Genomic DNA, 16,509 nt, shown 5'->3' with positions numbered 1-16,509 from the left:
ATATTGCTGGGTTAGGATGAAGATGATAAAGTCAGAATGAGGAGCTCTTGTGCTTTTGCGGGACAGCCCTTGCTCTCTCTCTTCCCCCCTTCTGCTAAAAAAAGGGGGAGGAGGAGGGGAGAGTGTAACAGATACCAGCATGCAAAGGGAATTAAGGCAGGGACCGAGACTTGCGTGACAGTCTCTGTTTATATGAGTTGTCTTTAATGTCTCTGAGCAACGTTTAGCTGGTTTCCTGGCACACGTGCACACAGATTCCTTTATGTTTGTGAAGGATGGATAAAGGTGAAGGCAGAGCATCGTGGCACGAGGGGTTCCCACCTGCTCCCTCCCCAACCCGGCTGGTTTGTGCTGATGTTCATATGGGGTGTTGCTCAGCTTTGTAGGAGAAGCTTCAAGATCCAAGTCAGAATTCAAAAGTTTTTCAAAAAGAAGAGTAAATAAAAAAACCCAACCACCTTGCTCATGTACCGGCGAGCCGAGGCCATACCACAGCAGAGGGGCAGTGCAGAGGGCAGTGTGGATCCTGCAGCAACACTGGGATGAGTTGAAGGGTGGGAGGGAACCGGTGCAAAAGCAATCCCACTCAAGCCCCTTCCTGCTCTGCTTGTCCTTTTTCTCAAAGCACCGTTTTGGTTTCATTCATTAAATCTTCCAGTTTTGCTGCTGGAACACAACTTGCCCTGTGCAGGCTTCCAGGCCAACTCATCCCCTGCCACATGCTCCCCATCAGTCCCTTGCCTGCCGGAGGAGCAGCCTGGAGCCCTGCTACGAGCAGGCGTTTCTCGCCTCTCTACGTAGAGAAATTTTGAGAGCGAGAGGCTCCTTTGCAGCTGTTGCAGTTTGCTGAAAACCCCCGACCTCTGGGTCTGTCTTTCAGCTGGATGCGTGCTTTTCAAAGACCCTGGCTGAATTTTAAAAAGCAGTGATAGCACTTTATATCCTCCAAGGCTTTGCGATGATTGCATTAGAGTCATTCCAACGGGGACGAGGGGACACAGGTTGCACACCCATGGGATCCTTTCCCCTCACAGACCTTTGCTTTTGCTCCCAGTCAGTCAGTGGGGAGAAGACCATCAACACCGGAGATGCTCCATGGGCTTGACCTCTGCTCTGAGGTTCAAACTTGCCCCTGCCTCCGCTCACCCTGGGTTGGAGCCACAGCTCTGGGAAGACGGTAGCGTAACTGGTTCCCCTGGGAGGTAGATCTGGCCCTTTTGGAGCCGAACCAGTAGTCTGCAGACCTTTGGGAGAGCAGGGGTCAGGGAGGAGGAGCTCAGTGGGATTTTGGCAATGGGCCACCTTAGATCCGTTGTATAGGAACTGAGCCCATCCACAGCGTACGTGCCTCTGTCTTTATTTATTTCCATTTCTCTGCAGTAGTTTCAGGTACAGGGCTTACCTGCCCTGGGTAAAAAAAAATATGTCTTTTTTTAAGAACAAAAAGAGGCAGGGTCTTGTTTTCTGCCTGCGTCGGAGTGACTCCTTTTGACACTAATAGAGCTCTGTGTACAGTCAGGAGAAAAAGCTCTCCAGTCTAATGCAAACTGGTGCCCTCAGCTATTTAAAAAACAAACATCTTTTTTTTTTTCACCATTGAGTGAATTAACTGCAGTTACTGCACCTATGTAGCTCCTTGTTTTATGGACTATAAGAACCTTTCCTATGCACAGCCTATGGCCTAATTATGTAATTATGTCTCTTGGGTGGATTATATTTTTCTTCTCATAATTGTGTCTTTACCCAAGAGACTGGAAGGGTTCCAAGCTTTCCCCTTTCCTGGGTAAAAAACATTTGGCTCTTCTGTGTTTTGGGATTTTTTTTCATGAACTCTGGATTGGGTGCATTCGGTAGGACTGGGGAGGGGGGGAAGCCAGCCCAGGGATGACAGTTTGTCATGAGACAAGGGACACAAGAGGGACCCTTGTGACTTGCTTCAGAGATTTTTTCCTTGTAAAGAGCTGACATGCTGCTTCTGGGCTTTTGCTGATTTACGTCGCTCTTATTTTTATCTCTAGTATGTAGATTGACACTGCTTTGGAGTGACATCTTGCTGCAGAGATGTGTTGTCTGAAATTTGTAACACAACAATGAATATTTTTGGTTCATGCTGAATGCTCAGCATTATTCGGTCCCTGCACAACAGCTGTTAAAAAGCCTTAGGCTCAGGTCTCAACTTTTTTACCGTGGCATAAATGTGGATCCCTTGACTTCTGCTTTACAAGTCTGTAGCTGAATTCACAGTCAAGCCCCTATCAGTATCTTTCCGTTACATCTGATCCATAGGACCAAATGGGATGAAATGCAGGAAGACATCCAATAAGAATTTAATGAGAATTTGTGATGAAATTCAGAGGACATGTAACCTATCTTTTTTTCTGGTGTGAAATTGTCTTCTACAATGCGTACACAGAAGTATGTCACTAGTGTGCTAGTGTTAAAAGAGACATAATCAGAGTGCTTGTCTCAAAGACATATAATGTTAGTAGGAAAAAATGTGCCCATTCTTTACTTTTTAAAGCACTTCACCTTTGGAAAACAGTGGCAATAATCAAAACGTGGGTTCTTGGGCTCTGAGGTGCTTTTCTTGAAGTCCGGGAAAGCTTGGGATGTATAGGCTATAAATTCATAGCTTGTAAAGTAGGTGATTATTCTTCTTTCTGCCACTCCTTAGCCTGAGGGAAAGTCCCTTTTCCATTAAAGTTTTCTTCTTTTTCAATCTCAGCGCTGAACCCAGAGCCATAGAAAGCCTCGGTTACTGGCCCTGGCGTTCAAAGGATTTTTATTTTGTTTGCCCTTTCCAGCTGTAGTCACTCCATGGAGTGACCTTCCAAACCTCACTAGCTGATGCTGAGCGCACTCCTGACGTACAGCAAACAGAAGCCATGGTGGTATTTCATGTTGGGTCATCATCCTCCATTCTGCTTGGGATGTCCCAGCAATTGTGTCCCCAGCAGGTGAGAGCCCAGGTTCTGACTTTCATGACCTTTCTGCCTTCCCTTGGCTCTTTTACAGAGACACCTGACTCCCATGATACTTCTTGTTAAGGCAAAAGCAAAAAAGATAGAACTGGGCGATGACTGAAAATAGCTAACCCGCTTGAGAGTGATAAAAGCATCTGTTGAAAATCTGGTAACCAGATCTCCTTGGTACCAGAAAAACAACACACACACACACACACAAAAAACTGGTGGGTGGTGTACACGGTACAAAGAAAGGGAGTCCCTGAGTGTCAGCATCTGGCGAGGCCACGTGTAGCATAATCTGATTAGTTTTCAGTTCCACACCCACAAGCTGAAAGATAAAAACGCACCCCCCTCCTCCCTGAGGAGGTAAAAATCTTCAAGCATCAACACCACATTTACATTCTGCAAGTCAGCCTCTTCCATGGCCCGATTTACATCTTGACTTCTCCAGCGGAGCGGTGGAAGTTCAGTGATGAGAGACGAGCTCACGTCCCTTTCCAGTTACCACATCCAGCAGACTCAAGATTGCCTTGCTTTGATCTGGGAGACATTCCTTCGTTTAGTTTAAACTGAAATGATTAAGCTAGAGATGAAGCCTCCTCACATCTTCTGCCATGCCTGGGATGCGATAATTGAACATTAGCTTCCATGGGCCATTTTAACATGTTCTGAGGCCGTCCTGGACTGGCGAGCTGAAGCGGCAGCTTAGGCACCGTCTGGCTGGCTGCTGTTTGCACTGACTTTATTGCACTCTCTCAGTACTATTTTCTGGTTGGGTTCATGTAAAATGGCCAAAATTGGTACTGGGGTGGATTAATGGCAATGTTTTCTGTCCCCAGAAACTAATACTCAGGTTGGTGTTTGGCTTGAAATAGCCGAGTAGTGGTGAGGGACCAGAATATTGCTCGTCATTTTGGTTGTGAATAATGGATTTCTAATATCTAAGGTGTTTTGTACTATGACAACAGGCAAATCAGAACAGCTTGTATAGCTTTTGTCTATTAAGTCTCAGGTTTTTTCATCTCTTTCCCATCTCCTTGCCTGTGACCTGATCTATTCCAATGGCCGCTGGGTCCCATCCTTATTCCGTAACTCATGGGACAGCCTTGATCTTTTGGACTGCAATTCGTATCCAAGACTGCCTGTGTCCGTAACCATTTTCTCCCCCTGCAAAACCAATCCATTCCACAAAAATGCACTAAATGCAGTGTTGCAGGCATTGGGATAGCTGCAGCATTATTTTATTCTATTCTTTATGTAGCTTTTATATTGCTTTTTAATGTACTCACTGCTGCAGCAGATCCCAGATTCTCCCTGGGCTATCCACACTTGCTACCCTAATCTTTTTTCCTGAAATAAAATTACACCTCATGACTGAGACCAAGGAATACAGCTTTTCTTAGCACACTCCCCTGGGATCAGGAATTTCTCTGTCAACGGACACATATATCAATGAGAGATGAAAAGCAACTTGTGGAATGAGTTTTAAACATGTATCACATATTTCATTGCTGCTGCTTATGTGCTACTCAGAAGGCCTTTTTAGAGTGTTTTCAGCCCATACCTCATGGCTCCTCTGTACTTAATAGGATTTTTTTTTTTTCCTGCACAGGAATCAGGGCAAGAGATTTATTTAAGTTGCCTACACTTCTTTGTGAGCACCTCCTCAATATAAAGTTTTTGTTGAATTTCCTGCTTACTTTCAATGTGAGCACGTCTTAGCTTTTATCAAAGCAAAGTAACCCATAACGTGCGAAGCTGTAATGTAATCTCATCTCACTGGGACATTTCACTAGGGGAGCGTGGCTCCTTCTGTGGATCTCTTTGTCACAACACGACTCTGTGTTACAACCCTAAATTTTAAATGTCCAGAAGGGGAAGGCAAGTCTGCCTTCGGCCCCTTGCTGGTTTCTGGGGACTTGCAGTTCCATTGATGCCTGGGGTCTTCCAGATGTGCATTTAGCTCTCTTTTCTCGGCAATTTTTTTTTTTGGGGGGGGGGAGGTGGCAACACCCAAACCCACACATCTCTAGATCATTTCAGTTCAACCAGATGTGGGAATCTTTCTTCTTATTTATTTCTTTTTCCCTCTTTTTTTTCTCTTTTTTTTTCTTCTTTTTTTTCCCCCTGCCTACACTAAAGTGCACTGCTATCCTGTTGAATTTTGCCTTTCTGTGATAAAACTAGTTCATTATAATAATAATACACATAATTAAATATAAACTCTTTTCTAGCAAAGCTATGCACAGGCAAACAGAGCGTGATGAAGACAAAGCTGGGGGTTATCGGGCACAGGTTGGTGCAGGAGTGGTGAGCTGTATAACAGGTGTTCATTGAGTTATCTGAAGACAGTTAAAAAAGCTTGAGCACTGGTTTGTTAGCGATTCTTTAGCAAAAAGGGCACCGTATGAACATAGCACAGGATTTTTCTACAAAAATTCAAAATTTCCCTTTGGGGGTGGATTCATTCACAGATGAAGTCAGCCCTGGTGTGTGAGGCCATAGACAGGCCAAGAAAGTTTGCTTTACTTTGAGCCCTCTTGAATTTGCTGAAATGTGATTAGGAATGAGTAGAAGAGAAAAGGGGAGGGGAAGTAGATGCCTTTAAAAAATGGAGTGGAAAATACGACTGGCAAAGGGAAAAGGAAATACATTAAAATTGTGGAGGAAAAAAAGATGGAGAAGGAGAAACCCCAAGAGAATACTGACTCTGTGTGTGTGTGTGTAAAAGTGGCTTCTTCATGTTTAGCAGCACCTAGCTTGTACAAGTTGTAATTTAAATAGGTTGAAAAGATAATGCTAAAGACTAGCATTAACTAACTAAGACTAGTATTAACTAACTAAAGGTTAGATGTTATCCTGTTAATTAAGCTGCCATTACAGAGATGTTACAAGCCCACCAAAAATCGTTCGCCATTTAAAGTGATTGAGACCTCCTGAAGAGACGAGTAGCCGCCCATGTCAGCTCTAACAGAGAGCAGCACCTTCTCCTTAAGGAGAAAGCTCCCGCCTACCCTGTGCTTTTAGACTGAGTCATCCTGAGGGTGAAAAACCATACTTCAAAGTACAAAATAATGGGTCAACTAATTAATTTTTTTAAATCGCTAGAGAATTTTCTCCAAAATTAAATTCCATCCAGTTTCTTCTCATCTCTCAACCTGAATCCTTCACTTCTCTATCTAGAACCATAATTTCTCTGCACCCATTTTGGATTTAGCTGTCTAGTACTGACATCGCTTTGCCTATATGTCATGTAGGCACCGTGGTCGCAGTTAGATGATGTGAACCCATGTGCTTCAGTACTGTGGTGAGAGGTACCATTAAAAGGCATTTTTTTTTAAGAGTGGTAGTCTGATAGTTCAATCTCAAGATTCAGTGGCCTCATTTACTCTTTTAAAATAAATTAACGAGTGCTAGAATTGGTTCTCTGGCCCTAAGACCAATGGGACAATCTGACTGTATCTGCAAAGCTGAACTCTCGTAGCCTCCAGCCAGATGGCTGTGTTCACACTGCTGAGGGACAACGCGGATTACCTGAAGCCACTGGGGATCATCTGGAAGGGTTCAAGCCCAAACCCTACCAAGGACCCTTCTTATTGTTAAAAGCGTAAGAATATCTTAGCCAGTTACTGCTTGTGCCTGTCCCCGGCACTGCGTACAGGGATGGAGGCAGACGTGGTTCTGGGTTGCGATCAGAGGGTATGCGCTCCCGTTTCAGCTCTGCCAGAGGGTTTTTGTGTGACCTTGGTCAGTAACTTAGGGTAAGATTCATTCCATTTAATGTTGACTAATGGTGAGGGTGTCTAATTAAACTAGTCATGTGTGCTCCCTCTCTGATCAGAGAAGGAAGAGAAAGCAAATTCAGAAGGTGAATCATCCCATTTTAAGACTGGTGTCAGAGACAAATGAGAAGAATTGCCCTCTGGAAGTAGCTATTTCTTTCCATTAAGTGTAGAGGAAGTCTACATTAGAAGAGTTTAGACTAGATGCCTGATTTATGAATGGCTAAAGTTAAGTAAAATTAGTCCTGACCTTAATCTCTATGCATGCCTGTTTCTCCATATGTTGAATGATAGAAATAACACCTTCTGCACCTCACATTCAAAGGTGCCGTTGGGCGAGAAGCATCCTATAACTACTTGGGAAAGAAATTAAACCTAGGAGCAAAAAGACAACAATTAGAGAAGTAAAGCCTTTACTCTTGAAACATCTCAAGGACAATATGAGCTGTATCACTTGGGGCATCCTGTTGCTTTTGCCATTTTTCCCCTTTACATTTTGACAACCGAGCACCCATAAATGAGTGTTGCTAGTGCGGCCATATGGCACGAGGGCAGTTAGCCTGGTTTTGGGGAGAGGAGTAGGAGCACTGAGGAAGGCTGACCATGCAAGGGAATGTAGGACCCAGTCTTGGCCAGCAGCTTTGAAGGTTTTCCTTGTGATACTGCTCTTCTCAAATGACAGTGACTATTTACTTTTTGGAAAATCTCCCAGAGGAATGAAAGCTAATGACTAATTGTGATAGAGTTAAAGAAAAAAAATAAGGGGAGAAGAAAAAGCTTGCATTTCTTAGCAAAAATCCACAACGTATAAATCAGGCATGGAATAATTGTCCCACTTGATAACTTGTACTTAGGAGGCTTGCTTTTGGAAAAGAAAGTTTGCCCCTTTAGCTACCTAGTGTAGTTAAAGCAGGAAAAAAAAAAAAAAAAGACAAAAAAGACCTTGTGTGGGTGTCCTGATAAGTGCTTATTGTGATCCAAATTGCAACACGTTACACTCTTTATGGGCACAGTTGTGCTCCATAAGGCTTTAACCAGCACAACCACGTCTAAAACACAAATCCCCCCACCGATGTCACTGTGTTATTGGGGTTAGCTGAGATACCTCTAAGTCCGTTAAACCTAATAACAGGTCCTTAGAGGCCATTTGGGGTTTTTTTGGGGGTGTGTTAAATTACTAAATCTTGTTATTAACGCTTTTATTTTATGATTTGCTGTTTCCAGGGCACAGACAGAAGCTTGATGACTCTAAACCTAGTTTGTTCTCTGAACGCCTCAGTGATTTAGGGCGCATTCCTCATCCCAGTATGAGAGTAGGGGTCCCGACCCAGAGCCCACGGCCCTCTCTGAACTCTGCACCAAGTCCTTTTAATCCACAAGGACAGAGTCAGATTACAGGTAAGAGACAGAACCATAGGTTTGACTTGCACAGGCAACGGTAGTAATTGCTTATGGATATTTGTGTCTCAACTGCAGTAAAAGAGGCTGTTACAGAGCGAGAGATGTGTTCCAAGCAAAGCTAGGTGCGAAGTGGATTTTTCTATAGCGTTTGAAGCTGAAAATGTCTTTCTTTTTTTAAAATATCTTTTTGCCATAAACCCAAAATAATCCAAAATAGTCAATCCGGGTAAATTGAGTAGGAATCTGGCAAAATTCTAACTGCCACGTTGCTCTGCCTTCTCCTCCGTGTGTGCAATAGTACATATTAGCATAAAATAGAAGGAATATTTTTATTCAGCCTTTTTATTTTGCACTCGTGTTGAGGGAAGCGGCCAGCATTTAATGGTCTTTCTATCAGAATAATAATACAATCTTCTCATGTGGCGGTTTCCTTCTAGCACCAGTGCTGACCACTGTTATAATAAACGAACTGGGTTATGGAGAAATCTCTAAAGGTTGCTTGTGAGGGTTGTATGCAACATTTATGATTGCATGCTGAGAGACAGATTTCATTGTGCTGAGAGAAATCATAAAGTACCATGTGTCACAGATTATAAGACTGAAATAAGATGTTTAACTGCAGCTATGCCAGAAGTTTGCAACAAAACTGTGAAGCCTACAAAATAAACCAATTTTTCTCATTTTTCTAAATTCAGAGCTGGTTAACTTTTTCAAAAGAGTTTCAAAGCAACCTCTACCTAATTTTGGCCATTTCTACAGTCAAAACTTGCGCTGACATATTTGTGTCTATCCAGGATGTGAAGAGGTGTTGCCCCTGACCAATTCACTCGCTAAAACTGTTGAAGAACTTCACCTAGATGCAAGTCTGCCAACAAAACTCTTGGCTCAATTTACTAGACCGATTAAAAACTCAGTTTTGCTGCTATAGTTGCATCTACACCAGGAGTCCTTTGCCAATGTTATATACCAGTATTCCTTTACTGGTAAAGCACTCCTAGTATAGACATAGTCTTTGAGTCAGCCTAGGAAGATTTCTGGTTTCATGTTTCAAGTGGTTTTGACATGATACCAGCTGAAACTTAGTGGTTTTAACAAAGTGTTGTGGCTTTCTTCGTCTTTCTTTTTCTTCTTTTTTAAGTTCAACTGGTTTATTAATTTGCAGTAAGAAGGAGAAGTAAGTGGGTTAATTTGAACCCAAAGCACTCAGAGAATTGAAACGAAAAAATTGTTCCCATGAGCTGTGGCAAAGTTCTCCCAGATCTAGAAGTATAGCTTCAACTAGTGTAAAATGTTCATAATATATTAAATATGTTGGTAGTACCCATTACATGCTACCTGCTGCCCACCGGCTTCCCAGAGCAGGTTTTTTGGCCGGGCTTAGTGTTTTGTTTTGTTCGTTGGACATGTGAAGTCAGGGCCCTTGTGCGTATCATTTTCTGAGTAAGACCTGCCAAACTAAAGCCCAATATTTTTTCTAACCTACTGTCTTCTGTCTGGCAGTGTTTGCGGACATAGTTCCCGAGAAAGCAGGGGGAAAATCCATGGCTATAATCAGCTTTTTTCTTTCTTCCTTGTGCCTCCATAGTTTACCTATTGTGCAACACTATATCTAGGAACGAAGGAGGGTGAAATTCTTCCTGACCCCATCTGGTGATCAGCTTATGCCCTGAAGCACGAGAACTGAGATCCCCTTGTAATTTTCTTCCTAGCTAAGTGTAACCTCATATGCTGCTCTCATTCACATAAATGCCTCCTGTAGAAAATGTTCTGCTGGCTTTGATTAATAGAGTACTTCTCTGCCTCGTTATGAATCAGCAGCAGCATTTACAGATCCGGGAGGTGAAAACTTTAGATGAGCTTTAAATAAGCCTGACTGGAAACAAAGCTATGTGGCATTCGCTGTCTTCTCTGCAAATCTAAGAGTCAGCAGTCCAAAGGACCAGCTGAGACTTCATCCAGAGAGGGAAGATGCGGTGGTGGAAGGGCAGAGGGAAGTGAGCTGAACCGAGGAAGGCAAGCTGACTGTCCCATCGATTGTGGAGTATGTGCTTTTCTTGCCCGATAAACTCACGGTTGTGGGATACTTCAGAATCCCAAATTGCTCTCGTTTCCCCCAAAAGAGTGAGGACTCAGCTGCTTGTTAAAGTTTGCAGTGAATAAGTGGTCTGATACAGTATTTGCCATGTTATTCCCCACCCTTGTCTCCTCCTCAATTTAGAAAAGTCAAAACACCCAGCCCTCCAAGGCTACTAGTTAGCTTTCTGGTAGCCCTCCCATTTAACAAGGCGATTAGCGTGAACATGTTACATCGGTGTGAGCTCTGTGAATCGCGCTGGCTTCCCCAGAAGGCTTTTTGGTGCTCTTCAGGACGTTGATTGTAATCTGTAAAGCTCTACACGCTTTGATGTTCCACCAAAATGCTGGGATGCTTTTTGCGGACAGTCCCTCCGAGTTCTTCTGGGATGAAGGGATGCTCATTGCCACACAAACTGCCAACAAGAGACAAAGTTGATGCTGCAGATGAGGCACGTCTTTGATCGGATGTTAGCTGGCCATGGGAAATGGCTAAATGTCCGCCTGTTTGGTGTGGTAGCAGGGAGTGAGCTGTTTGGGCTCCACCAGTTTCCTTGTTGTGGTGCGATATTCAGTGGGAATACCACTGGCTTCTTAACATGGTCACTGGGCTGGTAGGGCTTGAGTATATATTAAAAAGGAGAGTAGATCCTTGTCTGAAAAACAAGGATCTTTTTATTACCTTTATTGGAATTAACCAAGCATTCCTTTAGAAATATCTTTGTTTCTTAATCTTTTTACCTAGTAATTTAGGGAAAATAATTAATTCCTAATAACTTCAACAGTAAATACTGGTTTCCTACGACGAAATCCATATTATTGCTAGTAAGCACATAAACTGTTTTTGTTTCGTTCCCCTTGAGGTCTTGCATAGCTATTGCATGATTAAACAGAAATAATATTTAAAGCCTGGCTGGCCCACACCTGAGTCTGAAAGAACTCAGCACTTTGGGGTTCACTCTTATATTTCTTTTCTCTGTCTAGGTTGTGTTTATTTTCCTAGAGTATCGGAGTACAGGTTTTACAAATCACGGCACAGTCCTAAACCTACCACAGGACCTGGCTGTGGCAGTACAAGGCACAGAGTTGCCCTTATTCAACATGGCATTTTAACTAGGATTCTGCAAAAGCAACATCGAAGGGTCATTAAAAAACAAATCGTCCAATAAGCAGATGCCTTTGCTGAGGCAATGCAGATTCAATTTGAACCCCACTTGCTGCCCATAAATCAGGAATCCTGTCTGCTCACATTTGGATACTGGTATATTTGCTTTTTTATTTTTTTCCCTTTCCCTAACGGCACTCGCACAACTTGCTCACGTATCCGATTACGTTCCCGTTCAGGCACAGAGCTGTTGCATCAGGGTTTCAGTACGAAACGAGGAAAGCTGTTGTTTTTCTAAAATGCAACCATTTAGGATTAGCTTCTATCGGCCAGGAAAAGCCACGGGTGTAATGGCAGGAATGTGGTCGGCGCGAGGACCCCGGCGGCTGGGCTGCGGGGACCGCGAAGTGGGAGTTAAGTGAGGTTTCATGCTCCATCACCACTGTGGCACCGTCTGATCTATAGGCAACCTGTGACTTTCATCACTGAAATAACAGCACTCAAAAGCAGGTCCCGTGAAATCTTTTTTTTTTTTTCTTTTCCCTTTTCCTCTTCCCCTCCCCATGCACTTCAGGGATGTTATGCTTTCACTTCTTAGCATTTCTAGGGTTGTAGGACGCATATTTAAAGGCTTCAGAGCTGGCTTACCTGGCAGTTAGTGAGAGGACCCATCTCCACTAGTAGGCAGGAACTGGTTTCAGGGGTGGTGTAAACTGAGTCTGCTGGGAAGACCATGGGCAGAAAGCACCTTCGACTCTCAGATGGAGGATGAGGATGGTACCAGCTGGGCCTTCCTTAATTCCCCCATTCAGGACTTGCAGGCAATGGGCTGGATGCTGCCCTTTTGCAGAGTCACTGGGAAGGCGAAAAGCCGTGCTCATCACAGCGTTGTCCTGGGCTCTAGATATGAAGCTGTGCAGCATCTGCCTCAAGGACCAGTGTCTCTTCTCCGAGACCACCAGCTGCAGGGCAGGTTTGAAACAGAAACTGTATGGCTGTTACTAGACTGGCACTATGCAAGTCCCCTGCAAGGGGTTGCCTGTGTTTTACCTGGGACCAGTAGCACTCTGAAGCACACACCAGTGCGTAGCTGGTGCACATCAATCTGAGAGCACATCAGACAAAGTACGTGGTTGCCTCAAACAGATAATTTAGAAATAACCCAAGTAATAGGCTTATGGGGTGAATTATGCCTTCAGCTTACTATAATGTGGAATAAAAGCTACAAGACTCAGCAGATGAGGTGGTGGAGTTAGGATTTCTGCTGCCATGAACACAAGGGTGGCTGCAGTCTGCTGTATTTTATGCAAATTGATTGCATCCTTTAGGCAACTGGCAAGTTGCTGTTGTGAACCTCCATTTGGTAAAGCTTGTGTCCCTCCTGTTAAAGTATTCTTTTAACTTTATTTCCCCCACCCCTTTACAATTTAGTTGCCCTACTGGCATGACTTGCTCAGTTTTTGGTTGGTTTTTTTTTTTCTTTCAGAAATGTGACTCTTGGCGAGGTGGGAGGAGAAATGGGTTTAGAGGTTCTTCAGGCCAAAATCTGGTCTCAATTACGCTTCTGTACATTGGGGTGTAACTCCATTGGTTTTGACTTCATTGATTGAACTGGGCAATCCAGATCAAGCCCTGGGCTTTTAAAGATGCCTAAGAAATAGAGAAGAAAAGGAGGTTGCGTTTTTGTTGTTGTCATTGTTTTGCTGGGGGGGTGGTGTTACAACAATAGTTGGGTTACTCATGCAGAAAGTCATCTTGGCTTTGTTAAGAACAGAAGTGAGGATATTTGCTTTAAGTGTTTACCAAAGATAGCTCCAGACAGCTTGTTTTTTAGTATTGGCAGTAGCACTAATACAATCAGCAGCAGTCAGTGCTAGAGCTGATGGCTGGATTTAAATGAGAGTGGTTTTGCGAAGTGCATGAATGCATGTTATGTTGGGGTGTTATAGATGGTACGTTGCGGAGCTGTGAGCCTGTGATCATGCTCTGATCATGTAACTAAGTTTGGGAAATGGGAAATTGATTTTTTTTTCCTATAGTAAATCTGTGTGCTTCATAATCCAGTGCCAAAGCAGTGGAAAAACTCATTCTTCAGGGCAATTTATGGGTTTTTTCTTCTCTCCATTGACACTTCAGAACATTTTCACTGAAGGAAGAGAAGTCACATTGCTGGAGAGCCAATGTCATCGGTGGGAGAACGGGTCACTGGGGTTTTTTCTCATTCTTTCTTGTTTTTTAGTTTTATACAGCATGTCCAATCTTGGACTGATTTTTAAAACCACTTATTGTCCATTAAGCATCAATGTCCATTGTCCATTGATGCAGTCAATCACAGATCACAAGGGTCAAGAACCGTGTGTATCTCCCACTGACTATAAATGTGGTAGTAAAATCTAGACACAAAGTAATTTGCAATCCTCAATATTTCCTGCTTCGGCAAGGTTTACCTGGAAGTGCAAACAGGACGGAGCTGTTTGTACATTAGTTTAGACCTCGCCCCACTGACTTGTTTCAGCCAAGCTGTGCCCAGGCTTTCTTAGCATACACATGATATGCCCTATTGTGAATGAATATGCTGAAAGCCGCACTTTTCTTCACACCCACGCAGGCATAACAGAAATGTTTACAAAAGGAGGACTGCTCTTAGTAATCACTCCAAAATTTTCAAGTGCAAATGCCAAGTCAAAGTGGCCCTCTGCCTCCTTTGCTGTTGTTGAATGCTCTCCTAGCACTTCCCCATGGCTGCTGTGCAGGAAGATGGGGGGCTTTCTCCTGAGCTGTTTGCTGTCTTTTTATATTAGTGTTTTCCCTTGGTTTGGGGGGATTTCTTTAGGGAGGAATCCACATTTGCTCTGCCTCAGAGCTCTAAGGTTTCTCATCTGTTCTGGGCTTCTCACGATTGGGAAGATGTGCTGTGCCTGCAGAGCACATGGTGCTTCGGGTGATGGTGCAAAGCCCCTGGCCCGCAGGGACCTGACGTGCAAGCCTGCCAGCTGGAGCGAACGGGGAAGCTGGTCTTTGGTGTAGGAGGCCAAGGAAAACCTCTCACAAATCTGCTTGTAGCTTCTTCCCCGCTGATACTTGCTAAATTAGTCTCTGTGCCTGAGCAAGGAGGAGGTGACCCTCCTAAGGACATTGTTGTGTTTCCCTCAGAAACATCTGCATGGATCTGCCCTGGAAATGCTGTTCTGGCAGCTGGCAGCTCCCCATGGTGCTCTCAGCACCCTCCTTGCCCCCAGAAGGTTTGGTTTGGTGGCCTGTGGAACCAGAAGATACGGGTTGGTTGGGCCTCAGCAGCAAAAGTCTCTGTTCCAGCAGCATTGCAAGGAACATCTGCTGGTGGGACCAGGGGGTGCCACATGAGACCGAGCTGCCCGTCTGCCTTCAAGGACTGGACGAGGCAGCTTTGGACTCTGCCTCGTGACATTTTACTCTGGGGATTGGGCAATGCCGCTGAGCAGTGACGTTTACCCTGTGGGCTAGCAGGTCACCTTTGACTTGGCAAGGCGAGGGTGTTTCGCTGCTCTCTCCTCTCATGTCCACGCAAACCTTGACTGCTGTCAGTCAGCAGGGGCTGGTTTTAGGGCATTTACTCTACAATCTGGTGAAACTTGTGTCTTCACTTTCCGCTTTCCTAACGGGCCAAAGATAACTCTTGAAGCCTGTCAGCCCCAGGGCAAAATTCCCCACCCTGCCTCAGCCATGACTTCAGCCATGCCTTGGTGTAGAGGAATCGCAGTAACCCTCCAGCCTGGGGTATTGTGACCTTCTCCTCAGTCACTGAGCTCTGATGGATCATCTGATGTTCGATTTGGTTGAGGATTTTCCTCTTTGTTATTTCCTATTCCCTGAGAAGACATGATCTCATTTCCCTGGACCTAAGTTGCTTGCACTCTAGTTTCAGAAGGGCTGAAGTTTCCGCCTGAAAATCTGGGTTGAAAGCTTCCAGCCAAGATAAGCACCCCATTTTGTGAGTGAGGTACTCAGAGAGTGCCTGCACCTTAAAGAAATGACCAACTGAATATGCAATATATCATTATTGTCCTTAAATTTAAGTAGAAGTTGCATCAAATGGAGGTTGGGTCAGTTACCCAAGTCTAACAGGAGATCTGCTTCAGGGCGAGAAGCAGTTAAGTCACAGCACAGTATCTTCACTAAGAGGCCATCCTCTTTTTTCTCTTTCTCTAAAACACTTAGGTCTTTAAAATCTCACGGTATTGGACTCATGGAGAGCTGAAATCAAATATATATATATCTAAAAAAGAAATGTGGTAATGTGGCTCTGAGGTTAGAATGAGCTATAGAAGCTGCATATAAATTTAAGCTAGATGTCGTAAGAATATGTTTTGGGGTCAACTGACAGTCCATCCAGCCATATTCTGCCTCTGACAGCGCAGTATGAGATGCCGTTTTGAAAGACCACATGAGCCTTTGAAAGACCACTTTTTGCCATTTGTCCTTCTTGTGTCCACACAGGCATTCACAGTTGTTGGATTAAGGATGCTAGGTGTCAAACCAAGTCTAGCATGGGTGTTCAAAGTGGTGAGGGTGCCAGAGATGCTCAAGATCCTTTCAGGCCATGAGGATTGCACCACTAGAAGTGGCATCAACCTCCAGAAGGCAGCTCCTTTCCTGAGGTTTTCACCATCTTAGACCAAAATCCTGTAAAAACATCCTCGGCCATGATTTTTTTTTTTTTTTTCAGCCTTTACCTGCTATATAATTTCCTTCCAGCATTGGAGCTGACCTAAAACCAAAACTTTAAGGGAATCTGTTTTGGATTCGGAAGCAGAGATTGAAAGGAGCTTGGAGTTTGAAGGAGCTTGGATTTGAGATTGTGCTCCTGACACATCATTAATTTTAAGATTGTTTTCCCAGCAAGCCTCGGCTTTCCGTTCCCAGTTGAAGATCATTTACCATTGACTGCACGGTGAATTATAGTAGTGGAATGAGGCAGAGAAATATGTCGATATCAGATACAACAACGAGCAGTCAGTCAGATTTGAACCTGCGCCAATCTATACAACCCTGGCCTTGAAATTGTTAAAACAAAGAAGTTCATTACATTTAATGATCAAGTGTCCTTCGGATTTCTGAGGAGTTTAGTTTAACCATTTATATTACTCAGCTCTAATATAAATGGCAAACTCCAGGAAAATCCTCTTAAAATTAAATTGGAAAG

The 16,509-nt window shown here is 43.9% G+C and overlaps 1 protein-coding gene across 4 annotated transcripts in view; it reads left to right on the top strand.

Annotated features, from left to right (window-relative positions):
- The window catches only part of RUNX2 (RUNX family transcription factor 2), a 223,182-nt gene that overhangs the window by 109,037 nt on the left and 97,636 nt on the right, over positions 1 to 16,509 (top strand). For 3 of the 4 annotated variants that reach the window (XM_049819337.1, XM_049819336.1, XM_049819340.1), the window contains one exon: positions 7,973 to 8,146. The exons of the other annotated variant lie outside the window; for it this stretch is intronic. In XM_049819337.1, the coding sequence (XP_049675294.1) occupies positions 7,973 to 8,146 (174 nt within the window). The remainder of the gene's footprint in view (positions 1 to 7,972; positions 8,147 to 16,509) is intronic. 4 annotated transcript variants of the gene reach the window in all.

The sequence above is a fragment of the Accipiter gentilis genome, chromosome 16, assembly GCF_929443795.1.
Source record: "Accipiter gentilis chromosome 16, bAccGen1.1, whole genome shotgun sequence".
NCBI classification, from domain to species: Eukaryota; Metazoa; Chordata; class Aves; order Accipitriformes; family Accipitridae; genus Astur; species Astur gentilis.
The sequence above is the reverse complement of the archived record's forward strand: the minus strand, read 5'-3'. Positions and strand labels throughout refer to the sequence as shown.